Source organism: Nyctibius grandis, chromosome 11, assembly GCF_013368605.1.
Source record: "Nyctibius grandis isolate bNycGra1 chromosome 11, bNycGra1.pri, whole genome shotgun sequence".
Taxonomy (NCBI): Eukaryota; Metazoa; Chordata; class Aves; order Nyctibiiformes; family Nyctibiidae; genus Nyctibius; species Nyctibius grandis.
In genome coordinates this window covers 10,797,099-10,823,732 of record NC_090668.1, presented here as the reverse complement: position 1 = coordinate 10,823,732, position 26,634 = coordinate 10,797,099, and the positions used below count along the sequence as shown (strand labels likewise).

The window sequence follows — 26,634 nt, the reverse complement described above, 5'->3', positions numbered from 1 at the left end:
GTCTGATCTTGAAAACCTCCAAGGGTAGAGATTACACAACTCTAATGCTGAAGGAGAAATTGAGGTGATGACATGAAGAAATTAAAAATCAGTTTGTACTTTACAGTGTAATGTGACTTTCAAAAAAGCCCAGACTGTCTACACTGTATCTGCAAAAACTTCATACCGTGGAATAAAGTGACAACAGGTGGCCTTTTCTGTGAAGAACAACCTGTCAAACTCCCATTCTTTGCCAGCACTTAATAAGCTATAATAAGCTACCTTGCCAAAGTAACAAGCACTTTAAGATACTCAATCAGGAGAAAAAAAATGAAATTAAAATATTAACAATTGAATGTGCAAGTTGCACGAGGTTTTAAGAATGGCTACCAATATGTAGCTTAATTTTGTCTTTTCCAATTACAATTTTACAGCAGTACTGTGTATTTATATACCACCAATTAATTTCTAAAGCGCATAAAAGGCTTCTTCAAGTTGTTGATTTGCCATATAGCCCCCATTGTAGTTTTACTGATGTACAGAGAAGTTAAGTGACTAACCCAAGGTCACGGAGCGTGCCTGTGGCAGCTGGGTGGTAAAACCCAGGTGTTTGTGCTGTTTGTGTCTCAGCAGTCCTCCTACACAAGGAAGAGGTGATGATACTGAGGTCACACAAGAGAATTCTCTGTGAACAACGGATACTTTCTGCTAAAAAGGTCCCAGAAAATGCCTGAAAATGGGATATTGAAAAGCAGTATGCTTTGTGCTATGTATTTTATGCTTGCTTTCCTTCAGATATATAACGCAGCGAAAATGAAGAGCCTAGTAAATTATCTCCGTATAAAGAAACCCAAAAACTAGAAAAGAAAAATGAAAAAGACTGGCTTTGAGGCTGTTTACAGAGCTGGAGGCATGTGAGGCCAGTGCAGTCCAGAATTTAACATCTGTATCCTGCTGCTGCTAAAATATGGGTGTAGTCACAGTTGTTTGCCCTTTCCTTGCAAAGTGGAGGTTAATAAACATCCCTGACAATAGAAGCAGGTATGATTTAATCACAGCTGTTACCACAGACAGGACTGTGCCAGTTATGTTTGCATTGCATTTATATTTACAGAAACAAGTTTGTTCAGAAGAAAATTATCTGTCTGTGAATCTGTGCTTACATCAAAGTATGTCTATTAAATACTTCTTCCATATAGCAGAGAATGGAAATGAAAAGATAACATCACATATTAAATATTTGTTTAAAATATTGAAATAAATGTTGAAAATAGGAAAAAAAATGGGCAGTTTCTGGAGCATCTTATTGTTAAGCATGTTTTCATAATCAGTACTGCCTTCCCCAGAGAGGAGAAAGGGCAGAGGACGGTTTCCACACTAACTATCAGATTGCTTGTGAAGGTTACTACAATATTTGTCTTGCCCATTCCATGCTTTGCTATGCGGTCAGAAAGAGATTTCTGTGTTTTCAAGAGCTGTTCAAGCATAATTAGAGGCTCAAAATGAGTTGAAATCTCAGCTGGCAGCCTAGCAATTTGTTTTCATGCTGCAAGTCATTCAGGATTTATATGTGCATAACTTTTTGATGGAGTAAGGGGATACCCTCAGTCCAAGTACTCTGTTATACCTCCATTTTTATGCAAGGTATAGTGCACTCGGTGTCCGGCTGTGTGCTGTTGTCTGCCCCTTAATGTGGCAGAATCTTATTAGCTGCTGTGCTCCTGTCTCTCTGAGGCAAAGACTGCAATATAATTGTGATAATATTATATAATGGTGCCTGGGTTTCATGTGTAATGCATTGCAGCAACAGGGTCATTTCTAAAAATACGAGCAGTGCAGGGAGTCAGGCTCCTCTGGAGTCCGAAGAAGGTTTCCATGGCAGAAGCTGTGCCGGGGGCAGAGGGCCGTGGCTGCAGATGGAGCACGGCTGGGTGAGCGGAGCAGGTCAGGGCAGGTGCGCGGGGAAGGTGCCTCCAGAGGAAGGCACTGACTCACTGCGTGCTCTGACCAGCTCCTTCGGGAGGGTTTTGGTGGAGCCCTTCGGCAGAGGTGGAAGCTGCCTTTTCCCCCCGTCACGACAGACTGTGGGTGAACACCAGAACTCCCACCCTCTGCCTTCCAGATGACTCCCCCCGACAGCGCAGCGGGATGGTTTGTTTTAGGGGGTGCAGCCCTCCGCTGACTGCACACCCTGAATGAACACAGAAATTACTCCCAAACAACTTCAGATGCGTAACTTTTTAAAGCATCTCTGTTTCCTTATATTCAAAGAGCCTTTTAATGAAGGAGTGCATACGTTGGCTGAATTAATTTCAGTTTCAGATACATGAAACGGCTCTTTAGAAACAGAGAACATGCTAGTGCTGTAGAATACTATTTTTCATACTGTCTAACGAATAATATGAATGCTGGTAAAGCAGATTGTACCCAGGTGTGTTCCTCACTGAGGCGGTTCCTTTCTCTGTCCCTGACTGCCACACAGTAGTGCACTGGTGGAGCATCAGCCATCTTCACTGTTGACACATGACAGTTTTTGGAAGGGGAGTTGGAGGAGGGTCATGCGTTGTATTTGCCTTCTCAGTGCAGGCAGGAAGATGGAAAATAATTGTTTTAATTAAAAATCAAGAAGTAGTTTATCTGCATAATTCCTTGAGACCACTGGAATTACTTTTGCAGTGGCATGAAAAAGGCTATGATGTAGCTATCCTTCAGTTACGCAATCTCATCTTTTCACTTAGAAACAAAATACTATTTTTAAATGAAATATGATATGTGATGAAATTTGAGTTTAAAAAGTTGTAATTCAAATAACGTTCACGCGCTCACCATCCAGCTCGAGTCATGACATTAAATCACATTTTGATAAGATCTCATTAATTATGTTGTAGCATTATCACGTACTAACACACTGACATGTTCTGAAGACACGTTCACCTGACTGCTCTTCTGCCTCTCACTAGCAGGTTGTACAAGATGGGGCTTGCGCTGCTGGAAGGAGGCATCACTGTTCACACCCTTGTCTCTGGGCCTTTCATGACTGTGCATGGGTAAAGCTGACCCTGCGTATATATGAGCAAAGATTTTGCAAAGCTCGGAATTTATTTGTTGTTTTTAATATAATGAGGGCAACAACTGCTATATTATCCCGTGCCTTTGGAAATATAATAAACATCATACATGATTTGTAATCCTTGTTGAGTGTGCTTATGTAGGTAGAGATTATTTCACTGATTTTCCCAAATGATCTAAGCATTCAGTGATTACCCCTCTAATTTATTTCTGTGCCAAGAATAATGAGTGGGTTAACTGCTCATGATGCATCTCTGGCCGGGGAACAGAGAGAGGAGGTTTCATGTGAGTTATGGCAACTACTCTGGTGTTCATGGGGGAAAAATGCTTCCACATCCCCTTCTCCCTTCTTCTGTGTAAATCTCTGTCAACCCCTGTTGCTGCCTCCAGATTACAGGACTTTTAAAGAGAAGCAATTAATTATCTTCATAATCAATTTGTCAGGGCCATTAAGGCCTATTAGTGCAGCCAGGGCCTTGACGCAGTTATAGAAAGAGAAGGAAGTAGGCTGGAAAGAAAAATTAGTCTGTACTGGAAGACGAGTATGTAAAAAAGGTGTTTCTTCTATTAAAATGTTTTTGGATGCTTTCTGTGGTGACTTAGTGGCTAGGCTTGCTCTGGTTTTCGCATGGTCTTGGCATATATTGTTCAGAAAACAGAGAGATGCCCAGTTGTGAAAACGGAATGCAACTACCCTGATAGAAACATTTAAAAGTAGTATGAAAACTGTTTGTCCAGCAGCGCATGTCTAAAAAGCAGCAGTGCATGTATTTGATGTTCTGAGAAATGTCAGTATGACACATAGCCAGGAAATAGTCATAGGGCTTATTTCAACCTCTGTATTTATAATCTGGTCTTCGGGAGACAAAAAAAAAAAAAGCCTGTTTTTAGGGCTGCCCCTTCTGATGAGAAGCTTTTGAAAAGTATGGGAAAATAAGTCTAAATAAAGTATCTGTGGAAGACCTTCTTCAAAACACTTGCTATATTTATCATAACAAGCTGTATAAATCACTTCAGTATCAAGCATCTTGTTATCAATTATAATATTTACTCATCTTAAAACAATACAAGAAGTTAGAGTATTATATGACTCATGGAAGTTCTCACACTTGACCAGGGGAGGTTCAGGTTGGACATTAGGAAGAATTTCTTCTCAGAAAGGGTCATTAGACATTGGAGTGGGCTGCCCAGGGAGGCGGTGGAGTCACCATCTCTGGATGTGTTTAAGAAAAGACTGGACATGGCACTTAGTGCCATGATCTAGTTGACAGGGTGGTGTCAGGGCAATGGTTGGACTCGATGACCACAGAGGTCTCTTTCAACCTGAGTGATTCTGTGATTCTGTGAAAATTGGCTTCTCCAGTTTTGAAAAGACTTTCAGAAAGACTTACTAGTTAGGGAGCAAGATTTATGGGGAGAAGCTGTATCTTTTATTAGATGAAAGCGTAGCATTGGAAATATGGACAAGCTTTCAGGCAAAGGGCTTGAGGGACTGAAAACAGCCACACTGACCGGGCTTCGCAGGGAAGCTTGCTTCAGTGCTCGTCCTTGCTTTACCTGCTCTGAAAACAAGCAGCGTTTCAGTCCCTAGGCTCTTGCTTTAGCACTTTTCACAAGTATTTAAATCTCACACATTTAAAAAAAGATATGGCAGTTACAGTTTTTCAGCTTGCACACTGGATTGAACTGGCAGATGTGTAAAGAAAAGATTTAGCTAATGAAATTGATATAATGTGCACTTTTCTGTGAAGCCTTTGCTACCTAAAAACATGGAAATGTAAGACATGAGGAACACTCATCCAAGAGCGGTAAATACAGCGTCTGCCCTGTTAGCTTTACACTGTAAATATTTTTGCTTTGAATCTTTCTGTACTGTCTGTATAGCTTTAGCTAGATTAAAGCATCGTTCTGATTAGAGCCTCTTGGCATCAGTATAATACACGTTGTGGCATGTGGTCTGATACAACAAGGAAGGTTTCTTGGGTAATGCAGCAGAGTCAGGAAAATTTCTGACTGCATATTTCTCAGATTTAAAGTTGGAGTTTAAGTAAAGATACACCCTTAGTCACATATGTTTATCTTCTCAAATGCTAATGTTTTCTGAGTAAGCAAGTGCACAACCAGTTTTAACCAGCAGCGCTCAGCTAAGATCAGCATTGAGCCCCCCCTTCCTGGAGACAGATGCCACCTGTGAGTTTCTCTGAAGAACTTCTGGTTTGGCAAATGTAAATCAGTTTACAGGTCTGTTTGTATTATAAATGCCTAGAGAGCTGGACTGAATCTAATCAACTGAGAGAAATAAGTGAAGTTTGGACTCTGTACCAGTATAAGCAGTGTGATGACGCATTAAAAAAATCCTCATTTAGTACTTCATATCTTTCTGAACCTCTTGTTTACTGTGTTAAACATATCCCATATTACTCTGTGATCAAAACTTGATTTTGTAAATCTTGAACTAAAATCGTATTTACTTATTTTTAAAAAATACCATATTGAAAATGTATTACAGATTGCAGTTAATGGGACCAAGTGTAAAAAGCATGCATGTTTTCTGAGGGCTTTTGAGTAATTCAGTGACAACTGGTTTCACTGAGTCTATATACAGCCAATACTATATATGTCTCCAAACTAAAAAAAACGTGCATCTAGGGATTTCTTGCACATGCATGGTGGCATATCTTACAGGACTCCTTGAAAAAATGTAATGCAATTATCCAAGGAGTGAAGCAAGCAATCGTAGCTCAGATGAGGTATGGGTGCCTTACCTCTGTAAGGCAGAGGATGCCTGTTGTCCACAAGTTTGGAAACCTGCAACTGAGGAGTTCTATGTGCTTGAAGTGTAGGTAAATTATATGTATGTGTAGATACATAATCATGTTATCTTTGCCAATAAACCCATCTTAAAAAGTCCCCATCTTTGGCCACTTATTCCTGCCTCTGTGCTACAAGGATAATTTTTTAACCAGTATCACTGCAGTTATCCCCATACAGTTAGCTTGATGCAGCTGTGGAGGTGGTGACGTGGTGCAAGAGCAGAAACGAGTGGTCAAGTAACACTAGAAGAATGCGGGGCTTCCATCACGTTAGTGTATATTGCCCGCTGATTTCATGTGCTGTGACACGAAGGCCAAAAGCCAACGCGTGACATGTTTTTCTTTCCTGACAACAACAGGTCAGGAAATAATGCAATATCCTCCCACACTAAGCACTTTCTATTCTCTTATCCTCTCTTGTATATTGCCATCTTGAAATTGTTACATAAAATGAAAACTTTGTAACTTATTTTAAAACCTTGTAATGAGTTTTATTTGTATAATTAAAAAGATGAGCATTAACCACACTGTAACAGTTACAGATGAAATATTCCAATAGGGCATACTGCAAAACCATGTGTTGTCCCTGGGAGCTAAATTTTGCTGTTGATTGCAGACACAGCTAAAATAGAATATGTAATATCACGGATAACCTGATGTCTTCTCAGTTGCTACAGACTAAAAGTGACTGAAAAACAATCTTAACTTTAAGACGGGAAGTATGTGATGCTCAATAAATTTTTCTTAAATAAGATCTGTTGAGGGTGGAGGTTGAATTATTGCAACATAGAGTTAAAACTCATAAAACTATGTTCTTCTGTATTATTTTATAGCAAAATAATATTTGACACATTCATGTCTCAGGCTTAACGTATTTTTGAACGATAATGGTTTTGAAAGGGAGCCCCAACAAAACCATCGCAGACCAGTGGTGACACCACTGTGCAATATAATCATCCAATAATAGGTAGTTAAGAAAGCTGCAAGGCGTACAAATAAGATAACTTGAGTTTCTTCCACTGACACAAACAGCGATCTTTTCAAAGTGCTTTTCTTTTAACTCTTTTTAATATCTGGAGGCAGGACCAAAAGAAATACTAAGATGGAAAGGGTTCATAACCCTATGGGTGTGACCATCAGGAGCTTAATCCCCTTATTTATCTCCTCTAAACCATACTGAAGTCACTCTTATAAAGCAGGTGCTACTAGAACAGAGCTACCAACTAAGGTAAAGATTACACTGGAATTACTGGGTGTAATCTGGTGTTCCTACTTTTAAGTACATCGTTAGTCCCTTGACTTGATGGACTTGTGCATGTGAATTTTAAAAGAACTGTCTTGTACCAGTTGTAATAAGAAAGGCTACAGGATAAAAATAAAGCTTGAGATTCTAAAAGTCGAAAGCTGAGTGGCAATAAAAATGGATTATAGTTTATAAATTTGATATAACAATTTTCAGTACATGTTTTCATGTTCTATATCCATGCCCTTCTCATTAACAAAAATGAGCCACGATAATTTCCTGAGGTACTCATCGTGACCGCAATATTTGTGCTTAAGAAACTGGAGAAGTGATCTCACGTTTCAAAACCCTCTGGGTTGGAAAACCACACCTCTGCAACTCCTTTTCCTCCCCAGCTTCATTCCTCCTTATACATGGGGATTTCTGTTTGAGTTTCAGAGAACAGTTTTGTCAGTCTGTATCTTGTGTAAGGGTTCCTGGAAAATTTCTGGTTTTCAATACAGAGCTGTTTGCCAGCAAGGTAATTAAATCAATCAATTTTATTTAGCTGTTCCTGGGCTGCCATTCCAAAATACTTAGAGATTGTAAGTAACGAAGATCTTTATCCTGATGTGTTAATCTTTGGTACATGTTGCTTGTTGTCTGGGCAAGCATTTTTAAGAATGAGCTGCTGTCGTGCTCCCTGAAAACAAAATCTGAAAAATAAGAATTCTAGATCAGCGGAGCATGTGTGGTGCTTGTCTCTGTTGTAACTGTTTATTGGACCGGAACCACACCAGCAGTGATTTTTACTGTCCCATCTCTACCAAATAAACCTGGAGAAAGTAGAACAATTCAGACTATCTGACATTTTGACATCCGGTCGCTACTCACAGGGAAGCATTTCGTAAAATCAGCCTTGATCAGCTGCAGTGCATTTAAATATACAGTCCTGTTCACAAAACGTCTGTCTGAGATGGGAAGTAGAATAGTTTTACATAACATTTCTGTAATAAATTAGCTCTGCTGTCATGACCCAAGGTTAAAACTCACGGATAACATTTTCTTCAACAGTGGTCTCAGCTTTTGTCACTACACATAGTTATACAGATGACAAAGATTCTCTAAGACCTGGTCCAAAGTAAGGAGACAAGAGTTTCTTTTTATAACGATATCCCAAAATAATAACCAAAGAGACTACTCTTCAGCTCTACAGTGATAAATTCTTTGAGTATTTTAAGGATGAAAATAATCTTGCTTTGCCACTGCAACCTACTTTTAATTCTATTTATTTGTACACTTGCCATTTGCTTAAAAATTGAAGTGATATTCTGACTGAACAGAAAAACCTTTCACTGTGTTAAACCTAAAGCTTTTTTTTAAGGTGTTAAACAAGAAATAACAAGATGTTTAGAACAGCAGGAGTTTAAGACAGGCTGCCTGGCAAAACAGGTTGGGTTTATTCCCATTCAGGGCATATCCAGCCTCTGGTGTGTACTTGAGGTGTGTGCTTTAACCTATTAATAAGAGGTAAAGTACAGATGTTTGGGATTTTGTCTTTGTCTAACAGTTCCAGTATGTGAGAGGCAATGAGTTGGTGGAAGACTATTCACTGTATACTGAGCAATTATGTGCAGTGTTTTTAGAAGAGGCACCTGCAGTGGTACACAGCCTTTTAAAGAGGAAGCAGATATAGGAAGCAAGCTTTAACTGAGTGGAAGTGGGAGGAAGATAAGAATCATTACTAGACATCATTACTACATTAATTTTTTCCCTAAGGACTTGATTCAGCAAGGCACTGAGATTCTGTGTAATTTTAAGGATGTGAATTTCCCCCAGCTTGCTTTAAACCACTTTCTTATTTCTTGAGGTGGAAACAGATACTTTCTTCTCTTGTGGTTTACATAGTGAATTCTGATTTTCTCTTCCCCTTTTTTCTTCATTCCCAAAATGCTGAAATCAGGTGGCAATTACAAATACAGAATGTACAATATCAACGAAACTTCTTTTCATCATTGCAGGCATATTTATAGCTAAGTATCCCAAGACTACCTCATAGGGCAGCAAAATCATCTGATATCTCTGGAAGATCTTGTATGAATTGTTCTCTTTCTGAGCCGCACACACCACAAAACCCACAGGAAGTTGTCTCTGTAGTGGTTGCGGTTCTGCAGTTTCCTTCTTCCCCATCCTTAAGTGGTCAAAACATTTCTTAAAAAGTCAAGTCAATGCAAAGTAGAGAATAGACTTCGTGTTCTTGCAGCATGACAGATACGCATGCCTTCAGTTAGGAAGAAGGATTCATACGTGTGATTGTCCTTCTGTGAATCAATTTAGGGTTACGGTTTGAACTACAGACTGATTAAATAGTAGTTTTATTTTTAAGTTTCTTACCAAGAAAACATAATAGCACTTTTTTTAGACATCTCCCAGTAGCAATTATTTAAAGGACAAGTAAAGCACTTGCTTTTCTTCAGCTGTTGACTTTTAAGACAATGTTCTCCTAAAGCTGAGGAAGCCACCCTGTTTTCAGGAGCTAAAAGTGCAGTATCAGGAATATGATTTAATATTCTGATCCTTCAGCTAACAGATGGGACTTGGTATATATCTGTATCTGACTGAATGTACTCTATCTATAGGGCATATATATGCATAAACACTGACATGTGTATATCTCTCACTATATATCGATATGTGTATATATATACATGGACATTTGCTGTTTCCTGAAAGCTTTTTTAAAGGGAATGCATGAATACACTGGAATCCCAACAGTCTTAAAAAATATAACTTGCTCATTTCAGAGATGAATTTTGAAATACTTTATTAAGAATTTAAAGAGTTAAATAGGAGTATCATTCAAGGTTTCTTTCAGTTAATATAATTATTTTAGGTTGATTTGACCAACATTTGATTTGACCAACATTTGATTTGGCATTTTCAGTACTGTTGATGGTAGCTTTGCTTGTGAGCAATTTATTAATGAAGAGATGAAAAAGTTCTCCTGAAGGAAGAATTTGAAAGGACAGGAACATGGTCCTGCTATTGCTTTGTTTAAAAACAAGCAAAAACATTTGTTAAAATAATTTGTATCTACCAACAAATATATGCATTTTACCAATGCTAATAGAGTAAGATGGCATTTCTAGCTACTCTAATTCATACCAAGAATAGAGATGGAGTTTTAAACAACTGTTGGAAGGAAGAAGAAGGGAGATGGGGAGGGAGGGAAGGAAGGGAAGAAAAAAAGAAAAAAACAGGAAAAAAGGAAAAAGATTGAGAGAAGAGAAGGAAGGAAAGAAACAGACGAATCCTATTAGTCTCTGTGGGCCAAAAGAGTTCTGCATGTCCTCTCCCAGACTGGGGAGAGATCATCTGTGATCATTTTATATCCACTGCCAGGTGTTTCAAACCCCTAGACAGAAGTCCTTCCTGTTAAATACTCATGCAGTGTAGGATGATAGAAATATGGCACCTCCATCTTTGCTGGAACTTTCTTTGCTTAATATTTTTCTTTCACCTTTTTATTTGTTCCCCATCTTTCTCCCAATACCTGAAGAGCTACTTTTCTTCCCCATGGTCCTTCTCCCTTATTTGAGGGATCCATCTCCACCTCTCTGTGTTTGCACGCCTGTGGTCCTCTTTCATTCCCCTGCTGTATGCCTCATCTTGTTTTATGGTCTTCAGTCTTTGTTCTCAGCCTACCTCCTCCCCAACCTGCAGGCATTGCCCACCCTCCCCAGAACTATTCTTATTCAAGGGGGGGCAGATGAAAGGGAGGTTACTTTTCCCTACTCTTTATCAGGTCACCCTCCCCTGAGTTTCTTTTCGTGCGTCTCCACACCTTGAAATCTTCCCCCTCCTTCCTGTTGTGATCTCAGCCTTTTCCTTCCTGCCTCCTCTGGTGAATGCTCGTAGACTCTGGCAATGAAGCACGCGGGCACAAAAAATGTCACATTCCACCTTCTGTGTGTGTAGATAGATTAAAAAAAATATCTGAGGCTTAGTTAACGTGTAGCAATTAACAAATAAAAAATCTGCAGTAGTGTTTTCATGGCAGGGGCCAGCAGAGGAGCTTTGGCAGAAGGCAGTGCTGCAACGTAGGAGAACTCCCGTGGGGCTCAGCACAGCCGCTGTGCCTCTGCGGAAAAAGGGGAGTGAAGCCATGTTATTCGGGTACTCTGGGAGCAGTCAGGTGCCAGAAGGCCGGGGATGGTGCTGACAAAAGCTAGAGGTTCCTGGAGCTTTGAGGCTGTCCTAGTATGTACTAGGGAGAGGGCTGGCACCGTTTGCTCCGAGGGAGAAGGTCCCAGTGGGCTTACTCTGCCCTGGAGTGCCACGTTCTCCGTGCCGTGGCGGAGGAGTTGGCCCTTCCCCCCTGATTTCAGACTGTTGCCTTGGGAATTTGCTTCAGCTATTTCCTGGAATATGAATTTGTTTATTTTCAAAGGAGAACAAACGTAAAACTCATACACTAGCTTTGGGTAGGGCATTTCTTTGTAGAGGAGTGATTTGGATTATTGAATTATTGCCTCTTTTTAAGAATTTAAGTACTTCTGAAGATTGCATGGAGCACGAAAGCAGCTGGTAGCACATAAAAAGTACAACTGCAAGAAAGTTGTGGCCTTGATGCCATGCCTTTTACTGTCATCTGCGCCTCGTGAAGTGTCTGCAAAGCGAGTGGAAAATACTGCAGTTTTGGTCTGGGATTTTTTCTCATCTACTCTCCTTTTACTGGAAGCTGATGTATCTGATTAGTCATAGAACTTCTGCTCTAGTCAATTATTTCAAGAGTAAATTAATTAACGTAAGAAACTATGGACCATATGAGGCGGCTAATACACGGAGTGTGCCATCTTTCCACTGAGGTTCGAAGCGCTTTAGTGGGCTCTTCTTTTGGAAGTGGTTTGATTAACTTATGACTTGGTCCTACAAAACTTGGGAGTGTGTGCTCAGCTTTTTGTGGCATGAGCTGTCCCATTGCAGTAAAGTGCTCAAGTTACAACTCCATTTTCAGATAGAGCCCCATCCTGCATGGGTTAGGCACCCACCTTCCAGAAGTAAGAAAACATCTTTTAAAAGCCTTTTTCTAAATGGAAAAAAATGTCTGCAGTGTTTCTCTTAGTGCTTAAATAAATACTTACTTTGTAAAAGACACTAAAACCCCTTCGCCTAAAATACTTGAAAAGGTTTATTTTGTAAAGCCACAGGCAGCAGTTCATGGCGCTATCGGAAATGCTAAGGCTGTGTAGTCACCACCTTAAACCAAACCAACTCTCCCAAGTTGTTTTCTTTTTTGTCTTTATTGCTTTTATCTCCAGAACAAAATGTACAATTAGGAACTTGAAAACTGATGTCCCGCCCCTTCGAACAATAGGCGAACGCAAAAGCAGGTTTGAGCCCTGGCTGACGGACATCCCAGCTCCGCACTCGGTTACGCGGGTGCGGGAATGCCATCGCCCCGAGCCTTCGCAGGACGGAGCGCAGCGGAGCACGGCGGCACGTGCGCCTCCGCGCGGCACCGGCGGCGCTCGCGGGCCCCGCGGTGCTGCGGGACCGGGCCCGGGCCCGCTCCGCTCCCCGCGTTTCAAACCACCCCCCGCGCTCCCATAGGCTGCGGCGGGCCGGCAGCCGCTCGGCCCCCGCCGCCGGTGCCCGCCGCCCCGACCATCGCGCGGGGGAGCCCGGCGGCAGGCGAGGTCTTGCGGGCACTCCCGCACCCGCGGCGGGCGGCGGGGCCGGGGGCGTCCGCTCCGCCGCCGCCGCTCCGCCGCCGCTCGGGGGGCGCGGGCCCGGCGGCGGAGCGGGGAGGGGCCGCGGCGGGGCGCTCCCCCCGCTGGCGGGATGGGCCGTGCCGGCAGTCAGACACGTCAGTGGCTGCGCGGGGGAAAGGCACGCGGCGGCGGCGGGGAGGCGCGCGGCGCGGGCGCTGAGGGGACGGGCGGGCAGAGGGCAGCGGGGCCGCTCCCGCCCTCCGCGCCCCGGCGGCGGCACCCCGGGCGGGCTCGGCGGGCCCCGGCGGCGGGGTGCCAGGCGCGGCCGGCCGCGGGAGAGAGACCGGACTTTTACCAAACTTGAGCCTCCGCTCCCCTTCTTCTTCCTTCCTCCCTCCTCCCCCCGTCCCGCCCCTTCCCCGCCGCCCTCCTCTTCCTCCTCCCCCCCGCGCCCTGGGATGTTTATTCGGGCAGCTGCGTGAGGCGCGGGCGGCGGCGGGGAGTTTCTCTCCCCCGGCCTGAGTAGTTGCAAGCGCGCACACACTCGTCCTACTCCGGGGGAGAGAAGGAAACAAAATGTCTGCCAGGGCCGCGGCGGCTTCCACTAAGGTAAGGCTGAGCCCCGGGGCGGCGGCGCTGCCTCCCCGCTCTAATCCCCGCTGTCCCTCCGGCGCGGTTTTGGCGGCGCCGCCTTGCAGCCGCTTGCCGCGCCGGGGAGCCCGTGCCCCGGTGGCCGCGGCTTCACTTGCCCGCCCCGGGGGCGCGGGCAGCCGGGGGACCGCTCGGCCTGAGGGGGTGGGCGAGGCGGGCCGAGGCCTCCCAGCCGCCTTCCCTGGGCGCCCGGCGAGCCTCCCGCTTGCCGGCCGCGCCGAGCGAGCGCGCAGGTGGCCCTCAGCCCCCCAGGCCCGGGGCCGCTGCCCCGCCGGCCGCCTCCCGCGGCGCTCCGCGCCCGCCCGCCTACCTGTTGGACGTGCGGCGGCGCCCGGCTGGCGGGCGGGGAGTGCCGCGGGCGCCGGGCCCCGGCGGCGGGACGGGTCCGCGCCGACCCTGGGCGCGCTCCCACGAGCCGGGCCCTGCCCGGGTGGGGCGGCCCGGCCCCCCGGGAGAAGCCCCCGTGGCGGTCGGGGCGCGCTCTCGGCGGCTGCGGGGCAGAGGCGTTCGGGCGCGGGCTGGGGCAGGCCGTGCCCTTTTGTTCCAGGCTGAAGAGTCGGGTAGCAATTAGGGAAGGTTTAACCGGGAGAGTCCAGTACTGCAGGATTTTTCTGTAGCCGCTGAATCAGTCGGGGATGATTGTGGCTGACATACGGTAAACATGTGGGGCGGCAGTCATCCTCCAGAAACCTGTGCCGGTCCTCCACCTGATCCGTAGGTGTGTATGGTGCAGGTGCACGTTGCGGGGTGTGTGCTCTGACCTCCCCTGGCACTGCCGCGGCGGTGAGTAATGCTGAGCGTCCCCGAGGGAAAGAGGTGGAGTTAGGAACGCTCAACAGGTTATTTTTCCCTCGTGCAATATTAAAGGTTTGCTTTGAAACTAGTTTGAATTTAAATTTCCAACTACTTTTTAGCTGTGACTCCCGAGTAGCTGCCCTGGCTTCAGTGTGCCAAGTTTCCATCGTGCGTGTGCTGCTTTTGCTGGAGCTCGGCTTAGTGGTGTTTGCTCTGGAGTGAAACTGTGTGGTTTCGGTCTGATGTCACTTACTGGTATGCACTTACTCAGGAGTGATAGTCTGCAGGCTGAAGTAAAATACACACCTTATTGCATTACTACTTAAAAACTTCAGACTACTTGAAATACTAAGTTACTGGTAAACTTACTAGTTGTAAGATATTGTTAGCTGTGGTGATTTGATCAGCTCCAAAGTCTTAATTTTACTTTCAAGGTGTATTCAAGGCAACTTCAACTTCCAGAGTGCGATTTAAAAAACTTAAATGCCAGTGTTGACCTACTGAGTTGCGTGCCCCTTTCTATGGGGAGATCTTTTATTACATTTTAACATATACGTGCGCATATTTCAACAATGAATATATACGATGGGACAAGTAATTTATTTTGGGTAATATTTCAAACCAGCGGTATCACCTAGCTACAGAGACAGATTAAGCATACTTTTTTCCCCTGTTCAAATGCATTTATATTAACAACAAACAGGACTTGAAGATAGATGTTGTCTTTGCTCCTAAAAAGAATAGTGTTGTGTTAGAATTCTGCCATGTGAGAAATTGCATCAGCTTAAATTTTGCAGATTTTGTCTTGTATAAAATCAGGGTGCAAGGTTCCCACTTCCAATTCAAAATACTCTCTTAAAATATAGCTATTTTGTGAGGCTGTGGAAAAATAACAGCCTTCTATATGTGCATGCACTGCCTTAAAGAAAGAATTTTTTAAAAAATACAGAAGTATTATCTATTTTGACCATAGACTGGTGTACAGACTGGTGTAAAATTGAAAGTTGTATCTTACCATAGCAGTTATTTGAAACTTCTTCCAGATCATGGGCATATCAAATTGGCCCTTCGAGCGTGTATACAGTATCAGCCAAACTAATTGTACTGAAAGGTATGTTAATTTAAGAATATTGCAAAATATAGTCTTCCTCAGGTTTAACTCGTCACTGATACACTGCCAGATTTTATAAAAATCATGTGTTTGAAATAGCATATCTCTTTCTTAGGAAAAAAAAAATTCATAAATCCTGAAACTTTTTCAGTGTAAATTCTTACAGTCTGTAATAGCCTTTGATCAAGGTTGTTTCTTACCTTTCTGATCCTGATCACATCTTATGCATACAGTTCATATGAATTTTCTTCTCAAAACAGAAATACTTTCAATAGATGGGTAGCGTTATTTCTACTTCAACCATTAGTTTCTGGGCTAGTGTCCATGTAGTTTTAATAATTGTAGATGGGGGGGATTATAAATATTTTAGAAATGCTAGAATATTGGAGGATTTCTGTGTTCAAGTTTCGGATCTTCTTTCCTTCAGTCACCTCTTTGAACGTGGTATCCGGTTTCTCATTTTTGGGGTTGTAATGCATTAAAAAACTCTCTATGAATGGTTTTCTCTTAGTAGTCACTTAACATACTTTTTAGCCTTGTGGGCCTTTTGTCCATGTCCGCATTTATCTTGGTACACTTGACCAGAAGAGAACTAAAAAAATTGTTTTTTTATTAGCTGAATAACTCTTATTTGTACATGTGGGGATCTTGGCCGGTATGACTGATTGTGTTACGCCCTTTTATCAACAGTCTTTATGCTACCTTCCACTGCCCTTCAGTTTTTGGTTGCTTAACTTTTTCCCTGCTATGCTGTAAAAGAATGTGTTTTTATTAAGGTTTTAAATGCTTGCTGTAGCTGTTGGCAGTACACAATAGAAAACGGTGAGCGAAATGAAATCTTGCTTGCAGTGTAATCTAGTGGTGGCTGTGATTGCAAAATGGAAGGGGCCTAATCTCTTCTGATGTCTTTTTGAACAATACTAATGGATGCTGTGGGAATGACTGTGTCAGGGTATTAGTAATGAGATGTAAAGCTTTCCACCTTTAAGCTGAGGGTTCAAATGTAGTCTGCATTGGTTAAAAAAAAATACGAATGCTTTTAAATAGTAAATGTGGGGACAGGACTTCTTGAATCCTTGAGCCTTTTTGAATGCTGAACCCAAGTTCTTGAGACTTCCTTCTAGTTTTAAGTACGTGCATAAAGAATATTTCCCTTTCACATCAGTTCTGTAATTAATTGGATTTTGGTAGTTCTGTATTTCTAGCTCCAGGCACGTATCTATTATCTACCACTTCAATGAGAAGTTGAGAACTTGATCATGTTAACAGTTCAAGACATGCTGATTGCAAGGACTCTTTGGTTTCCTCTGCTAAAGGGAATGACCTATAGTTTTCATAAATGTGGGTTAGCGTTCTACCCCAAATCCTTCTTGGAGATACCAATGTATTTGTTTCTTATAGAGGATATATGCACAAGTTTTTAAAATGTTTTTTAAATGTGCTGTAATCTATGAGCTAGCTAAGTTTGGAACAGTATTTTGTTTTTCCCATTTAAGTCTATATGAACACTATAATGTTAGATCAATTCTCAGGTTGTTGGTGAAATTCTTCAGCTATAACAACACAGAAAAAATAAATACATAGAAATGCACATGGGGAAGTAACACCAAGTATGGAAACAAGCTGAGGATTTGATTTAACATCAGAACATACCTTCTGCTTGGAAAAAAGATCCTGTAAAATGACTGCATTTAAATTTGATAGTGTTCCCATAGGTTCTGTTGGATCTTAGGAAATACTTATTTTAATGTGTTGTTTTCAAAGAAGAAATTACCTATATAGCTTTTATTTTGGGTTTGGATTTTCTTAAATTCTTTGACCATTACAATTATGACTATAGGCAGCTTCAGCTACCAAATGATAGTTTAGCTGCATTTTTCAGTATGAATTTTGATGTAATGTGAGAAGAGCCATGAGCTCCGCACTCTGTAGGTCATTATGAAGTATATTCTGGAGTTTGCTTCTGGTTCAACATGCAGCACAAATATTACTGTAATGTAAACAGAACTTGAAATCTGACTGTGCTTGGGAGCTGGTTCCACCTTTACAGATTGGTAAATCAGTAAGGCCTTATCAGCGACCAGCTAGCTAATCTTTGTTGCAAGGGAATAATCTAGAAATAGGTTATTGTACGTCATAGGTATTTTAATGTGCACGTTGTACTACCACTTATGTACTATGAGAATAGATATAGGGCTTCTGCCTATGCAAAAAAAAAAAAAGGCTCAAAACATGGTATTTTGAATCGGTGCTTGAAGTCAAGAGTGGTCATTAAGCTTGAGTATATGTCTGTGTTGACACCGCAATGTAGCATCGTGGTCAAAACTTTCTGGTATGAGGACTCATGAAAATACTTGATAACAAGTCCTCAGCATAAGATACTGGGTTGAGGACAGAACTGTAACTAGTGAACTATTCAAGCTGTGAATTGTGCTAAATACTTTGGTTTTATTACTTGAAATGCTATGCAAAAATATTGTCTGTCTCAGGTCAAAGCACTCATCCAAAAACTTTGATACAAAGTTGTGAAGTTCTGACCAAGGACCCAACTGTTCACCCCGTTTGTTACAGGCCACGCCCATAAGCTTGCAGTATGCAGTAGGATCCTCTCTTCTGTTTTGTTCTTCTATCCCCTATAACTAGAGGAAAGGTGCTGTCTTGTGTATATTGGGGAGGCGGGGGGAAATCAGATTACAGTTACAGTGTGGGGAGCATAAAGCCATATGTGTATCTGTCAAAATTAATAGTCCCAGTGTTTGGTTTATTAAGACTGTGTCAAATTCTAAGTGTCTGAGTTAGGGGATAGTATTTGAAACAAAAACATATTGTTGAGTTTATAGGATGTCTGAAGTTACGTAACCTGTACAGCAAAATACCCTCTGGTGAAGAAAGACATCGGTCATCTGTATACCCCAAATTTTTCCTGGTTATCATAGTGTAAATGCTACAAAAATTAATATCAAACTATGCTCAGTATTATCTTGGGCAAATATATTGCTAATAACTTCTTCACTGAATGTACTGATTAAGCAAACAGCCGTAGGGAAGTCTTAAAATGGATTCTGTGCAGTCTACTTATGCTGAGTCCAGAAAGTCCTGAAATGAAAACATTGTCTTGTCTTATAACTATGCTATTTTAGGGACAGATTATTCAAATATGCACGCTACACATAAATAGTAGAGGTGCCCTTGTTTCAAGGGGCTGTGACGTGCTGCAGTGAAGGATCTGAGAAAATGGAGGAGCACGTTCATCTGAATGCGGTGAGGTCCAGCGTGGGTCCCTGGCATCCTGCAGAGTAACAAGTGCTGCTGAGGCCACAGGTGTGGTGACTTGTCCAGGGACAGTGGTGTCTGCTTGGTTATCCATGGGATTTTCCTGCTGTGGTACATCCTTGGATAACTTAACTCCTTAAGTTGCAGCCCCTGTGGGCTCTGTGAGCTATGTAGATGGGCTACTGCAGGGTTGGAGAGCTGCCCCAGTGTGTGCAGGACTGGGCACCTGGCTCACATTTGGTGCTCCTAACTCTGTAGGGTCTTCAGTAGCTCTTTAAAATTGTTTCCTGCCTTTGCACATCAGGTTTTATTTAGACACTTGGAAAAATGAAATATATTGTAGGTGCTAAAAATTTAAATATTGGCTCTATGTTAAAATAGTATTTATTTTCTCAAGGGTATTGGGTAATCTCCAATAGGATTCTTGTTTCCTAATCCATTATGAACAGATGTTCTACCCTTTTGTGGTGGGGGAGAGCTGCCTAAATTCAGAAAGATGATAGCAGTAGGGCGTGCTGCGTTGGAGAAGTTAATGTTCTTGTGAGAAGTGGATAAGCATACTATGGCCCCTTTTGGCCTGTATAACTCATCATAAGGTGTTCTGTTAGTTTTCCATAGCAGAGGAAGCAATAACAGAACTTGGTACTGCTCTGATAGTCTTTTTGTGTCCCCACCCCCGCATATGCAAAGTACTGATATGCTAAAAATAGAAATTGAGCAAAAGTAGGCAGTTTTTTTGATTTGTAGTTCCAAGCCTTTTCCCAGTAAGTACTGTACTGAAGAGCAGTCTTCTGTCTTCCTCACCACTGCCTTTTACATTTGAGTTCTTTCTTAGGAACTTAATTCAAAATATTCCCCGTACCCCTCCTAAACCAGGTAGTAATTAGTTTTCAACTCATGATCCTTTGGGATTCTATAGGGTGTTCCTTGCCCAGTTTGAATGGGGCCCAGTAACAGTGTCTTACCCTCTGCCCCACTGGGTCAGCAATCATTTTAACAGATGGCCCCCATTTATGTATCCAGCTTTAAATTTTTCTTATAAATATTAAATGGCCCTGTTTCAGCTATTTATACTGTAGGCTGGTGACTGTTCCTTGTGATGTATCCAGATGGGGCATAGAATAAACAAGATTCACAGAGAAAGAGATAGTGTCTTTTAGACTTGTTAATATCCTTGTTAACAGAGCATATGGTCAAGCTTTTGGACATGGCTGTTTAAGAAGAGATGGTGTGGCTGAGAGAGCATCCGTTGCCCTTTCCTACAAACCTTGTTGATTATCTTCCTTTAGACCCCAGCTGCTACGAAGTGTCGCTGTTGCTACAGCATTAATGACTTGGTTATATTCATTATGAAGTTGCATAATACAAAAATTGTGAAAAAGTAACTTGTAGCTGAAGAGACACCGCTCAATTTTTTAAGTAGAGTTAATTAAAAGGAAGTAATAACCTTAAATTACAACTAGAAGCAGTAACATAATGAAACACGACAGATTGTGAAATTTGAACAATGATGTCAGTTTTTGTATTACTTAAATTCTGAGCAGTGGTGATGTGAGTTTGAAAAAGGACTGACCTGGCGCACATCGCTGTAAAATGATTTAAACAAGCAAAATTAAAAGTCTTAAAAAATAAAATTTACACAGTTGCTTTCAGCTTCATTTAAAACATGATAGGCTTAAATTATGCCATCTAAAGAGTCGTTGTTTCTAACAGAAACAATTGGAATTACTGTAACTGTAAAACTCTAGGAGGAGTAACTCTTAAAAGGTGCTACTTGACAATGTGATAATTAGTCAGTTGTAACTCATATGGGATCAGGATAGTACCTGGGGCTAAGTATGCCAAGTATTGTTTATCTGAACAAATTCCAGGACTCAATAAATCTGTAATTCATGTTCATTTTAGATGGCTGGCTTCCCTAGAATTAAATCTGGGAGAAGGCCAGATCATGTTAACCCTCTCAGCACAGGATGCTTGTTTAAAAACTTTATTTCACTCGACCCAGCATTGTTCCTACATGTTATTTGGAAAAATACCCCTTTGCCCATGAATACCTCCACATGAAGTAGTTTTCCATATAGTATTAGGTGGAAAAGGTACAGGCTTTTCCTGTAGATCTGCACTCCCTGAAATAGCTTTTCCAGTGGGTATTAAGATCTTGAAGCTGAGCTTGAAGGCATGGCTTTCTGACAAAAGAACTCGTGTTTCCTTCAAAATTGAAATTAAGTTGTGGAAAGTGATTGGCCATCGTATAGAGGATAAACCCCTCTGTTAATAACCCAGCTATGTAGGAATGGAAATTCCTGGAGGGTAATCTTGTATGAGAACTAAATGGAGTTGCATTTTGTTTGGCTTTTGCTCCCTATGGATAATGTAGACTGGATTAATGCTCCTAAAACAGGCAGCCTTTAGCTAGGGAATACGAGAAAGGTCTACAGGTTTATAAAAAGCATGTTAATGGCTTGATCCAAGAACGTGTTTCATCTGAATCAGATACAGTGCTGTAGAAGCACTCTGTAATATGCCAGCTTGTTTCTTCCAATCTTGCTCATGTAGTTTATTGTAGTTTGTTTATTGTTGGTAGTTAGATGGTAAATGCCCTCTAGAGCTGCCAAGGAAACTGCTGAGTTTCAAATTAGGGCATCTATCAGTAAAATTGTTTGAATATCCTGTCAGTATGCAACTCAATACTTAGTCTATTATATTCATCTTGCAGCTGCTGACGCCCCCAGTATTTTACATTTCTTAGGTGCAGTAGTACCAGTTAGAATGAAAAATAAGTATCACTTATCTGTAAGGTGGTAAGTGGGCCATGAAATGTCAATCTTGGGAGCAGTTAGAAAGCTTCTCGACTGTATACCACTAGCTTTATCAGAATTTTAAGTTTTTGTTTATGTTGCAGTCAGCAGCAGATCTGCAAATCTTATGTAAAGATAGTGTAAACCGATGCCCTGTTACCTTCTGAATTGAATGGCAGAGGCACTGTATCACAGCAGTGGTGTTGTTGTGTGTCCCCCATCTGTCTCATCCCTCCCCAAGTTCTTATGGTATTTATGTCTTGGCAGAATATTGTCTTTGCCACTCAATATTTCTTAGACATCTCTGAAATTGAAAACGTCTGCATCAGTGCATTCTCCTTCATGGAGGTGCCAAGAGTGCATCAGGTGAAGTTGGTCTTTACAAGCAATGAGGATTCAGAAATGAATAAACAGCAGGCATGTTCCAGGCTACTGCAAGAGAGTATTTTCTCTTAAGAATTAAAAGGGGGAAGCTGGAATAGCAAGGTCTCTGCAATACTTTGACTTGTTTGAATTCCATCATCTTCTGAATGAGAGGTTGGCATCTGGTTTCTCAAATGAACTTTCACCAGGGGGAGGCCAAAGATCTGTCTTTGGTTATGATTTAATTGTATTTGCCTACCTTTCCTGGATTTTTGTGCAAGCTTCTGTTGGCTAAGCCAAAAGTGAGAACTATGATGGGAGGAAAGGAACTACAGAAAGAAAACAGCTAGGGAGGGAGATACTAGGTGATATTTGAGGGAGAAGAGAATGAAAGGAAAGAGGGAGCCAAAGACAAGCAGACAGTTTTCAATCCCGAGTCAACTACCAATTCTTCCTTTTCTTTCTTGCCTCTGGCCTCCCCAGCAAAGAAACAAAAACCTTAGCACAAAAGCTGAGGTGTCTGGACTCTCCAAATAATTATTGTGAAACCTTGTATCTATGACTAAGCCTTGCTCACAGAGTTGTCTCATCAAGACTAACTGCATAGTTGTATTTAAAGAGAGTAACTCTTTAAAAAAAAAAAAAAAGGTTATAGTTATATTTCAGACCTAACCCCTGAAAGAACCATAATAAAAACACAGATGTTTTGCTCAGGTTGCAGGAGTATTGTTTCTTGTAGCTGTCATGCAAGCTCATTTGCTTATTTCTGCTTTCTGTGAGAGAGCTGAAGGCAGTGGGGAGGGGAAAATAAAATCATAAAAGCTCTTTTAAATGCTAAAGCAAATAAAGGGTAGTTTGAAGGACACTAGGATTCCATACAGAAGTTCTAGATAAGACGACCTTCCATAGCAAACTGGAAGTATTTAAAAACCTATAAGAATGCAAACTTCAGATGAGAAGTGATCAGAAGCTGTAAACAAAACATGCTGAAATGCACCTGCTGCTTAACCTTTCTTGTACTGCCTTTGGAAATAACAGAAATCATCACACACACTAACTTGGGCGTTCTTCAGTTATAGTATTTTTCTGAACATATTCCCAGATAACTGGGAAAGGACAGAATCTTTAGTATAAGGATAATTTGGCAATCTACATCCTCTTAAATGCATATCTGTACTTTTTGTAAGTCTTGTGTACATAGCCAACAAAGCAAGCAGCATCTGGAAATCTTTGATCTTACTGGTTTAACTGTTCATGTAGATAGGACCTGAAATTACGGATGGAGTAAAACGAAGACCTTGCCTTTCTGAGAATACTGTGCTATTTTCAGGGAGAGGAGATGCTGATATAAATGCTCCCAGTTGTGCAAAGAGTATTAGTTTGAATTAGTTCAAAAGATAGTAATTCCTGTGAAATAGAAAACTGTTCTTATAAATTACATGTTCTCACTTGAGGAAAGTCCTCCGCTTCTCCAGCTAAAACAGTCGATTTACGGAAGGGGAGGGTAGTTCAGAATTAGTTGCTTTCACAATATGCCTTTCTCTTCCAGCTAAGAGGGAACACCACTCCAGCGGTCTAAAGGTGCAACCCCTCCCACCTCTCAAATACTCTGTGAATACTGACAGTATTTTTAGTGTTAAGAATATGATTTTTCTTTGTCCGTATTTGTCAGCTTCCTCGAATGTCCTGGGGTTTCTGCCCTCCTGATACTGGGGAGGAGCTGGGATGGGGGCTGTTGCATGCTGAGAAGAGCTGCAGATAGGATTGAAAATTCATATTAGTTCCCCCCCAGCCCGAGAAGAGAATAAAAGTTAAGAAGTGGCTGTCTAGCCAGTACAAACTGCAGTTCCCCTTGGGAGAGAGGGGAGTCAGCGTTCCAAGAAACATCTCTCCGATAGTGCACTAGTCCCGGTTTCTCTGCTGGTGCTCTCTTCCCAGGAACCGTTCCATTCTTTATCAAGTGGTGTTTCTCCAGTTAAATTTTCCATCTGAAATGAGAGATTATGTAATCAATGCATGCCTTGTTCCCAATGAAATTTTGTAATTTTTGTCTGATTTCATAGCTGCCTGTCCTGCCTTTTAAGAGGAGTTTTGGGGTTGGAAGTTGAAATACGCATTAAGTGTATGTTTGGAATTTTAGTTTTGAAGAACTCTCTTTGCCTTTGAGGGTTTATAAAGTCAGAGGTGATTCATTTGAGATAAACTGATGCTAACTTTTAAAAGGTTTTCTTACTTGTTGCGTTTATCTGCAGTCAGTAAATGCCACTTTATCTTAGGAAGATGTGTAAACAATAGTAAGAAGACAGTGGTTGAGAGTTGCTGAGATCATTGCTCCTTCAGAATGACCAGTGGTGTTGCTTTTTTTTTTCTTCTTTGTTCAAGCATTATGGGGATACCTTTTAAGTCAGTTGGATTACTGATAATGCTAGGACTGTCTTTTTGGCTGTAAGCTTAATTTGGTTGACAACAATGTGAGATTTATGTCCTGCACTTTGAATTGTGCTAGCATCTTAGTTTAAAATGCAAACAGGCAGGAGATGCCTTTTAAACTTGAATCTGATATTTCTGCAGCATGCATTTTGCTAGCCTGAACTTCTGGTTAAATTGACTATCTCCCTTTAAAAAAAAAAAAGTCAAACATACCTTAAGTAGTTACTGATAATAAAAATACTTTAAACAAAAGCAAGCAATCGAGAAATGTTGTACGGGCTTTTTTCCTTCTCTCTAATTTAATTAAAATTGAGAATTTTTATGGTGTTCTTTGTATTTGTCCTTTTTTTTACTGCCTTCAGTGTGGATGAAGAATGCTAGAAGTTACCTAGAGTGAAGTAGTAGAAACAGATTTGTTAGCAGTATAGTGGTAGAGTAAGCAGACAGTGGTCTTCTGTGCAGCCAAGGGGCTACACAGGACAGGGTGAAGTAAACTGCATGGTAAGCTGTGAACACAGATACGTGTTCCGTGAGCTGTGGGGTCACGTGGGTGTGCTGTATGCTGTGGTGTATGACAGGAGAGAAGTACGTGAATCAAATACTGAGTTGAAATAGTTTGAATCTTACTACAGTCCTGATTAGGCTGTTGGCAACTAAATACTAAGTTTTTAATCTTGTGAGGTAGATGATAGACTGAGTTTCTTTACTATTTCTAGAAAAATCTCTGAATAAAGTCAATGACTGGCCTTGCTCTGCTATGAGTAAATCGCTTGGGATGTTTATAGGTGGCAGTAATAATTTCTCTTTTCTCTTATAGAAAGTACCATTTTTCAAATGGAACTGGATGCTTAGTAAGAAACTAGATTTTGCTTGCACTACCTTTTAACTTCCAGAATAGGACCTTTTAATTTACTCAGTAGTTTCAGTCTTTCTGTAGTTTCAGTCTTTCTGTATTTAAAAATTGTTTTTATAGAAAGTAACTTTAAACATTTTGGAAGACTTGTTAGAGGGGAAAAAAACCTCAAAGATATTTATACTTGATAAAATACTATAGACAGTGTTATAAAACTTAGCGAATAGTTTTCCCTCTGTCGGGAAAGGAGATTTTTCCATGGTTTAAAGTTCTGTTCGTATGTTAGTCCACATTTCCTGGATACACTTCCAGTGTAGAGGTTAGTATGTAGCTGACCAAAACATAATACCTAAAATCTGTCTTTGCTGTCCTAGCCCTTCAAGCAATGTAATTATGTTGCTTCCAAGCGATAAGCCAAGGCAATTTACAGATTACTGGAATGCTTGAAAACACTGACCTTTCAGGTCACTCTGAGCACTCCTATTATGCAGAGATTGCTGTGGCACTGTTGTAATGTGCTGGCCTGTCACATGCTGACTAACTTGCAGAAAGCTTTGATGCAGCTGTTTTAAAAATGCTTTTGCTGACTGATAGGCACTTAGGCTACTGGCTGCGAACAAAGCTGGCTCTCATTCCATGCTTTTAGCCCCCATTTTCTATAACAACACTTCTCCCCTGCTGACTACACACACAGTTCTTATTTGGGCCTGATTGTTGACTTGTCTCCATTTAAATTGTTTTCGTGTTAATTTTCACTTCAAAAATAGTCGTGTGTGTGTGAGAGAGGGAGATTTGGTTTGTGTGGTTTATTCAGAGCTTCTGCAAGCAGGCAGCCTTGAAAAGTTGATGTGGTGGCTTTAAAGAGTGGGTGGATTAGAGGGGAGAAAGAGTGTGTATGACTGGGCAAAGCAGAGGAGGGAAGGGATTAAAGAACAATGGTCCTTTATTGATGATGACCAATACAGTGGAAAGTAGTTTCCTGAAACGTAGCATATATCGTATAGAAGTTTGAGATCTAATGGCTCTTCTTGAATTGGTACAAAGAATAGGAAGAAGCCAATAAGTAAATGTTTCTTTTGATTATGTGATGCTTAATGGACGTCATACATGGTAACTATAATGCTGGTAACTTCTTCATTATTGGAAGCAGGACTAGAACATGAATAAAAATTAAACTAACTTGATTTTTTGTTTAATCTCTTTACTTTTATTTAATTTTGTTAATAGTTGTTAGATCAGGTAGTGCCTGACTTGCAAGGATCCTAGGAGGAGGAAAAATAAGTCCAAAAGTATAAAATCTTTAATTCCAGCAGCCTGACTAGAATGCTATGAGGATAAACTCTTTTTGCTTTCCAAAAGACAGAGAATCTTGCAGAGAATCCATATTTTCACTGAAAACAAGGCGCTGGATGTTTGTGGGAAGTGGACGTCTAGTCCAAGTAAGCCTCTACAATATGAAGCATGATAGCCCGTTACCTGTGAAGGGAAAAGTTTACAAATTCACAATTTAACCTTTGACTCTGGGGAATGTATTTATATTTAAAATAACTTATTGCTTACTTG

The 26,634-nt window shown here is 41.4% G+C and overlaps 1 protein-coding gene across 6 annotated transcripts in view; it reads left to right on the top strand.

Annotated features, from left to right (window-relative positions):
* TJP1 (tight junction protein 1) overlaps positions 1-26,634 on the top strand; it is a 165,060-nt gene that overhangs the window by 76,590 nt on the left and 61,836 nt on the right. Inside the window, exon 1 of one of the 6 annotated variants that reach the window (XM_068409760.1) lies at positions 13,238-13,406. The exons of the other annotated variants lie outside the window; for them this stretch is intronic. Within the exon in view, the coding sequence (XP_068265861.1) occupies positions 13,374-13,406 (33 nt within the window). The 5' untranslated portion in view covers positions 13,238-13,373. Of the gene's footprint in view, positions 1-13,237; positions 13,407-26,634 lie in introns of those variants that run through there. 6 annotated transcript variants of the gene reach the window in all.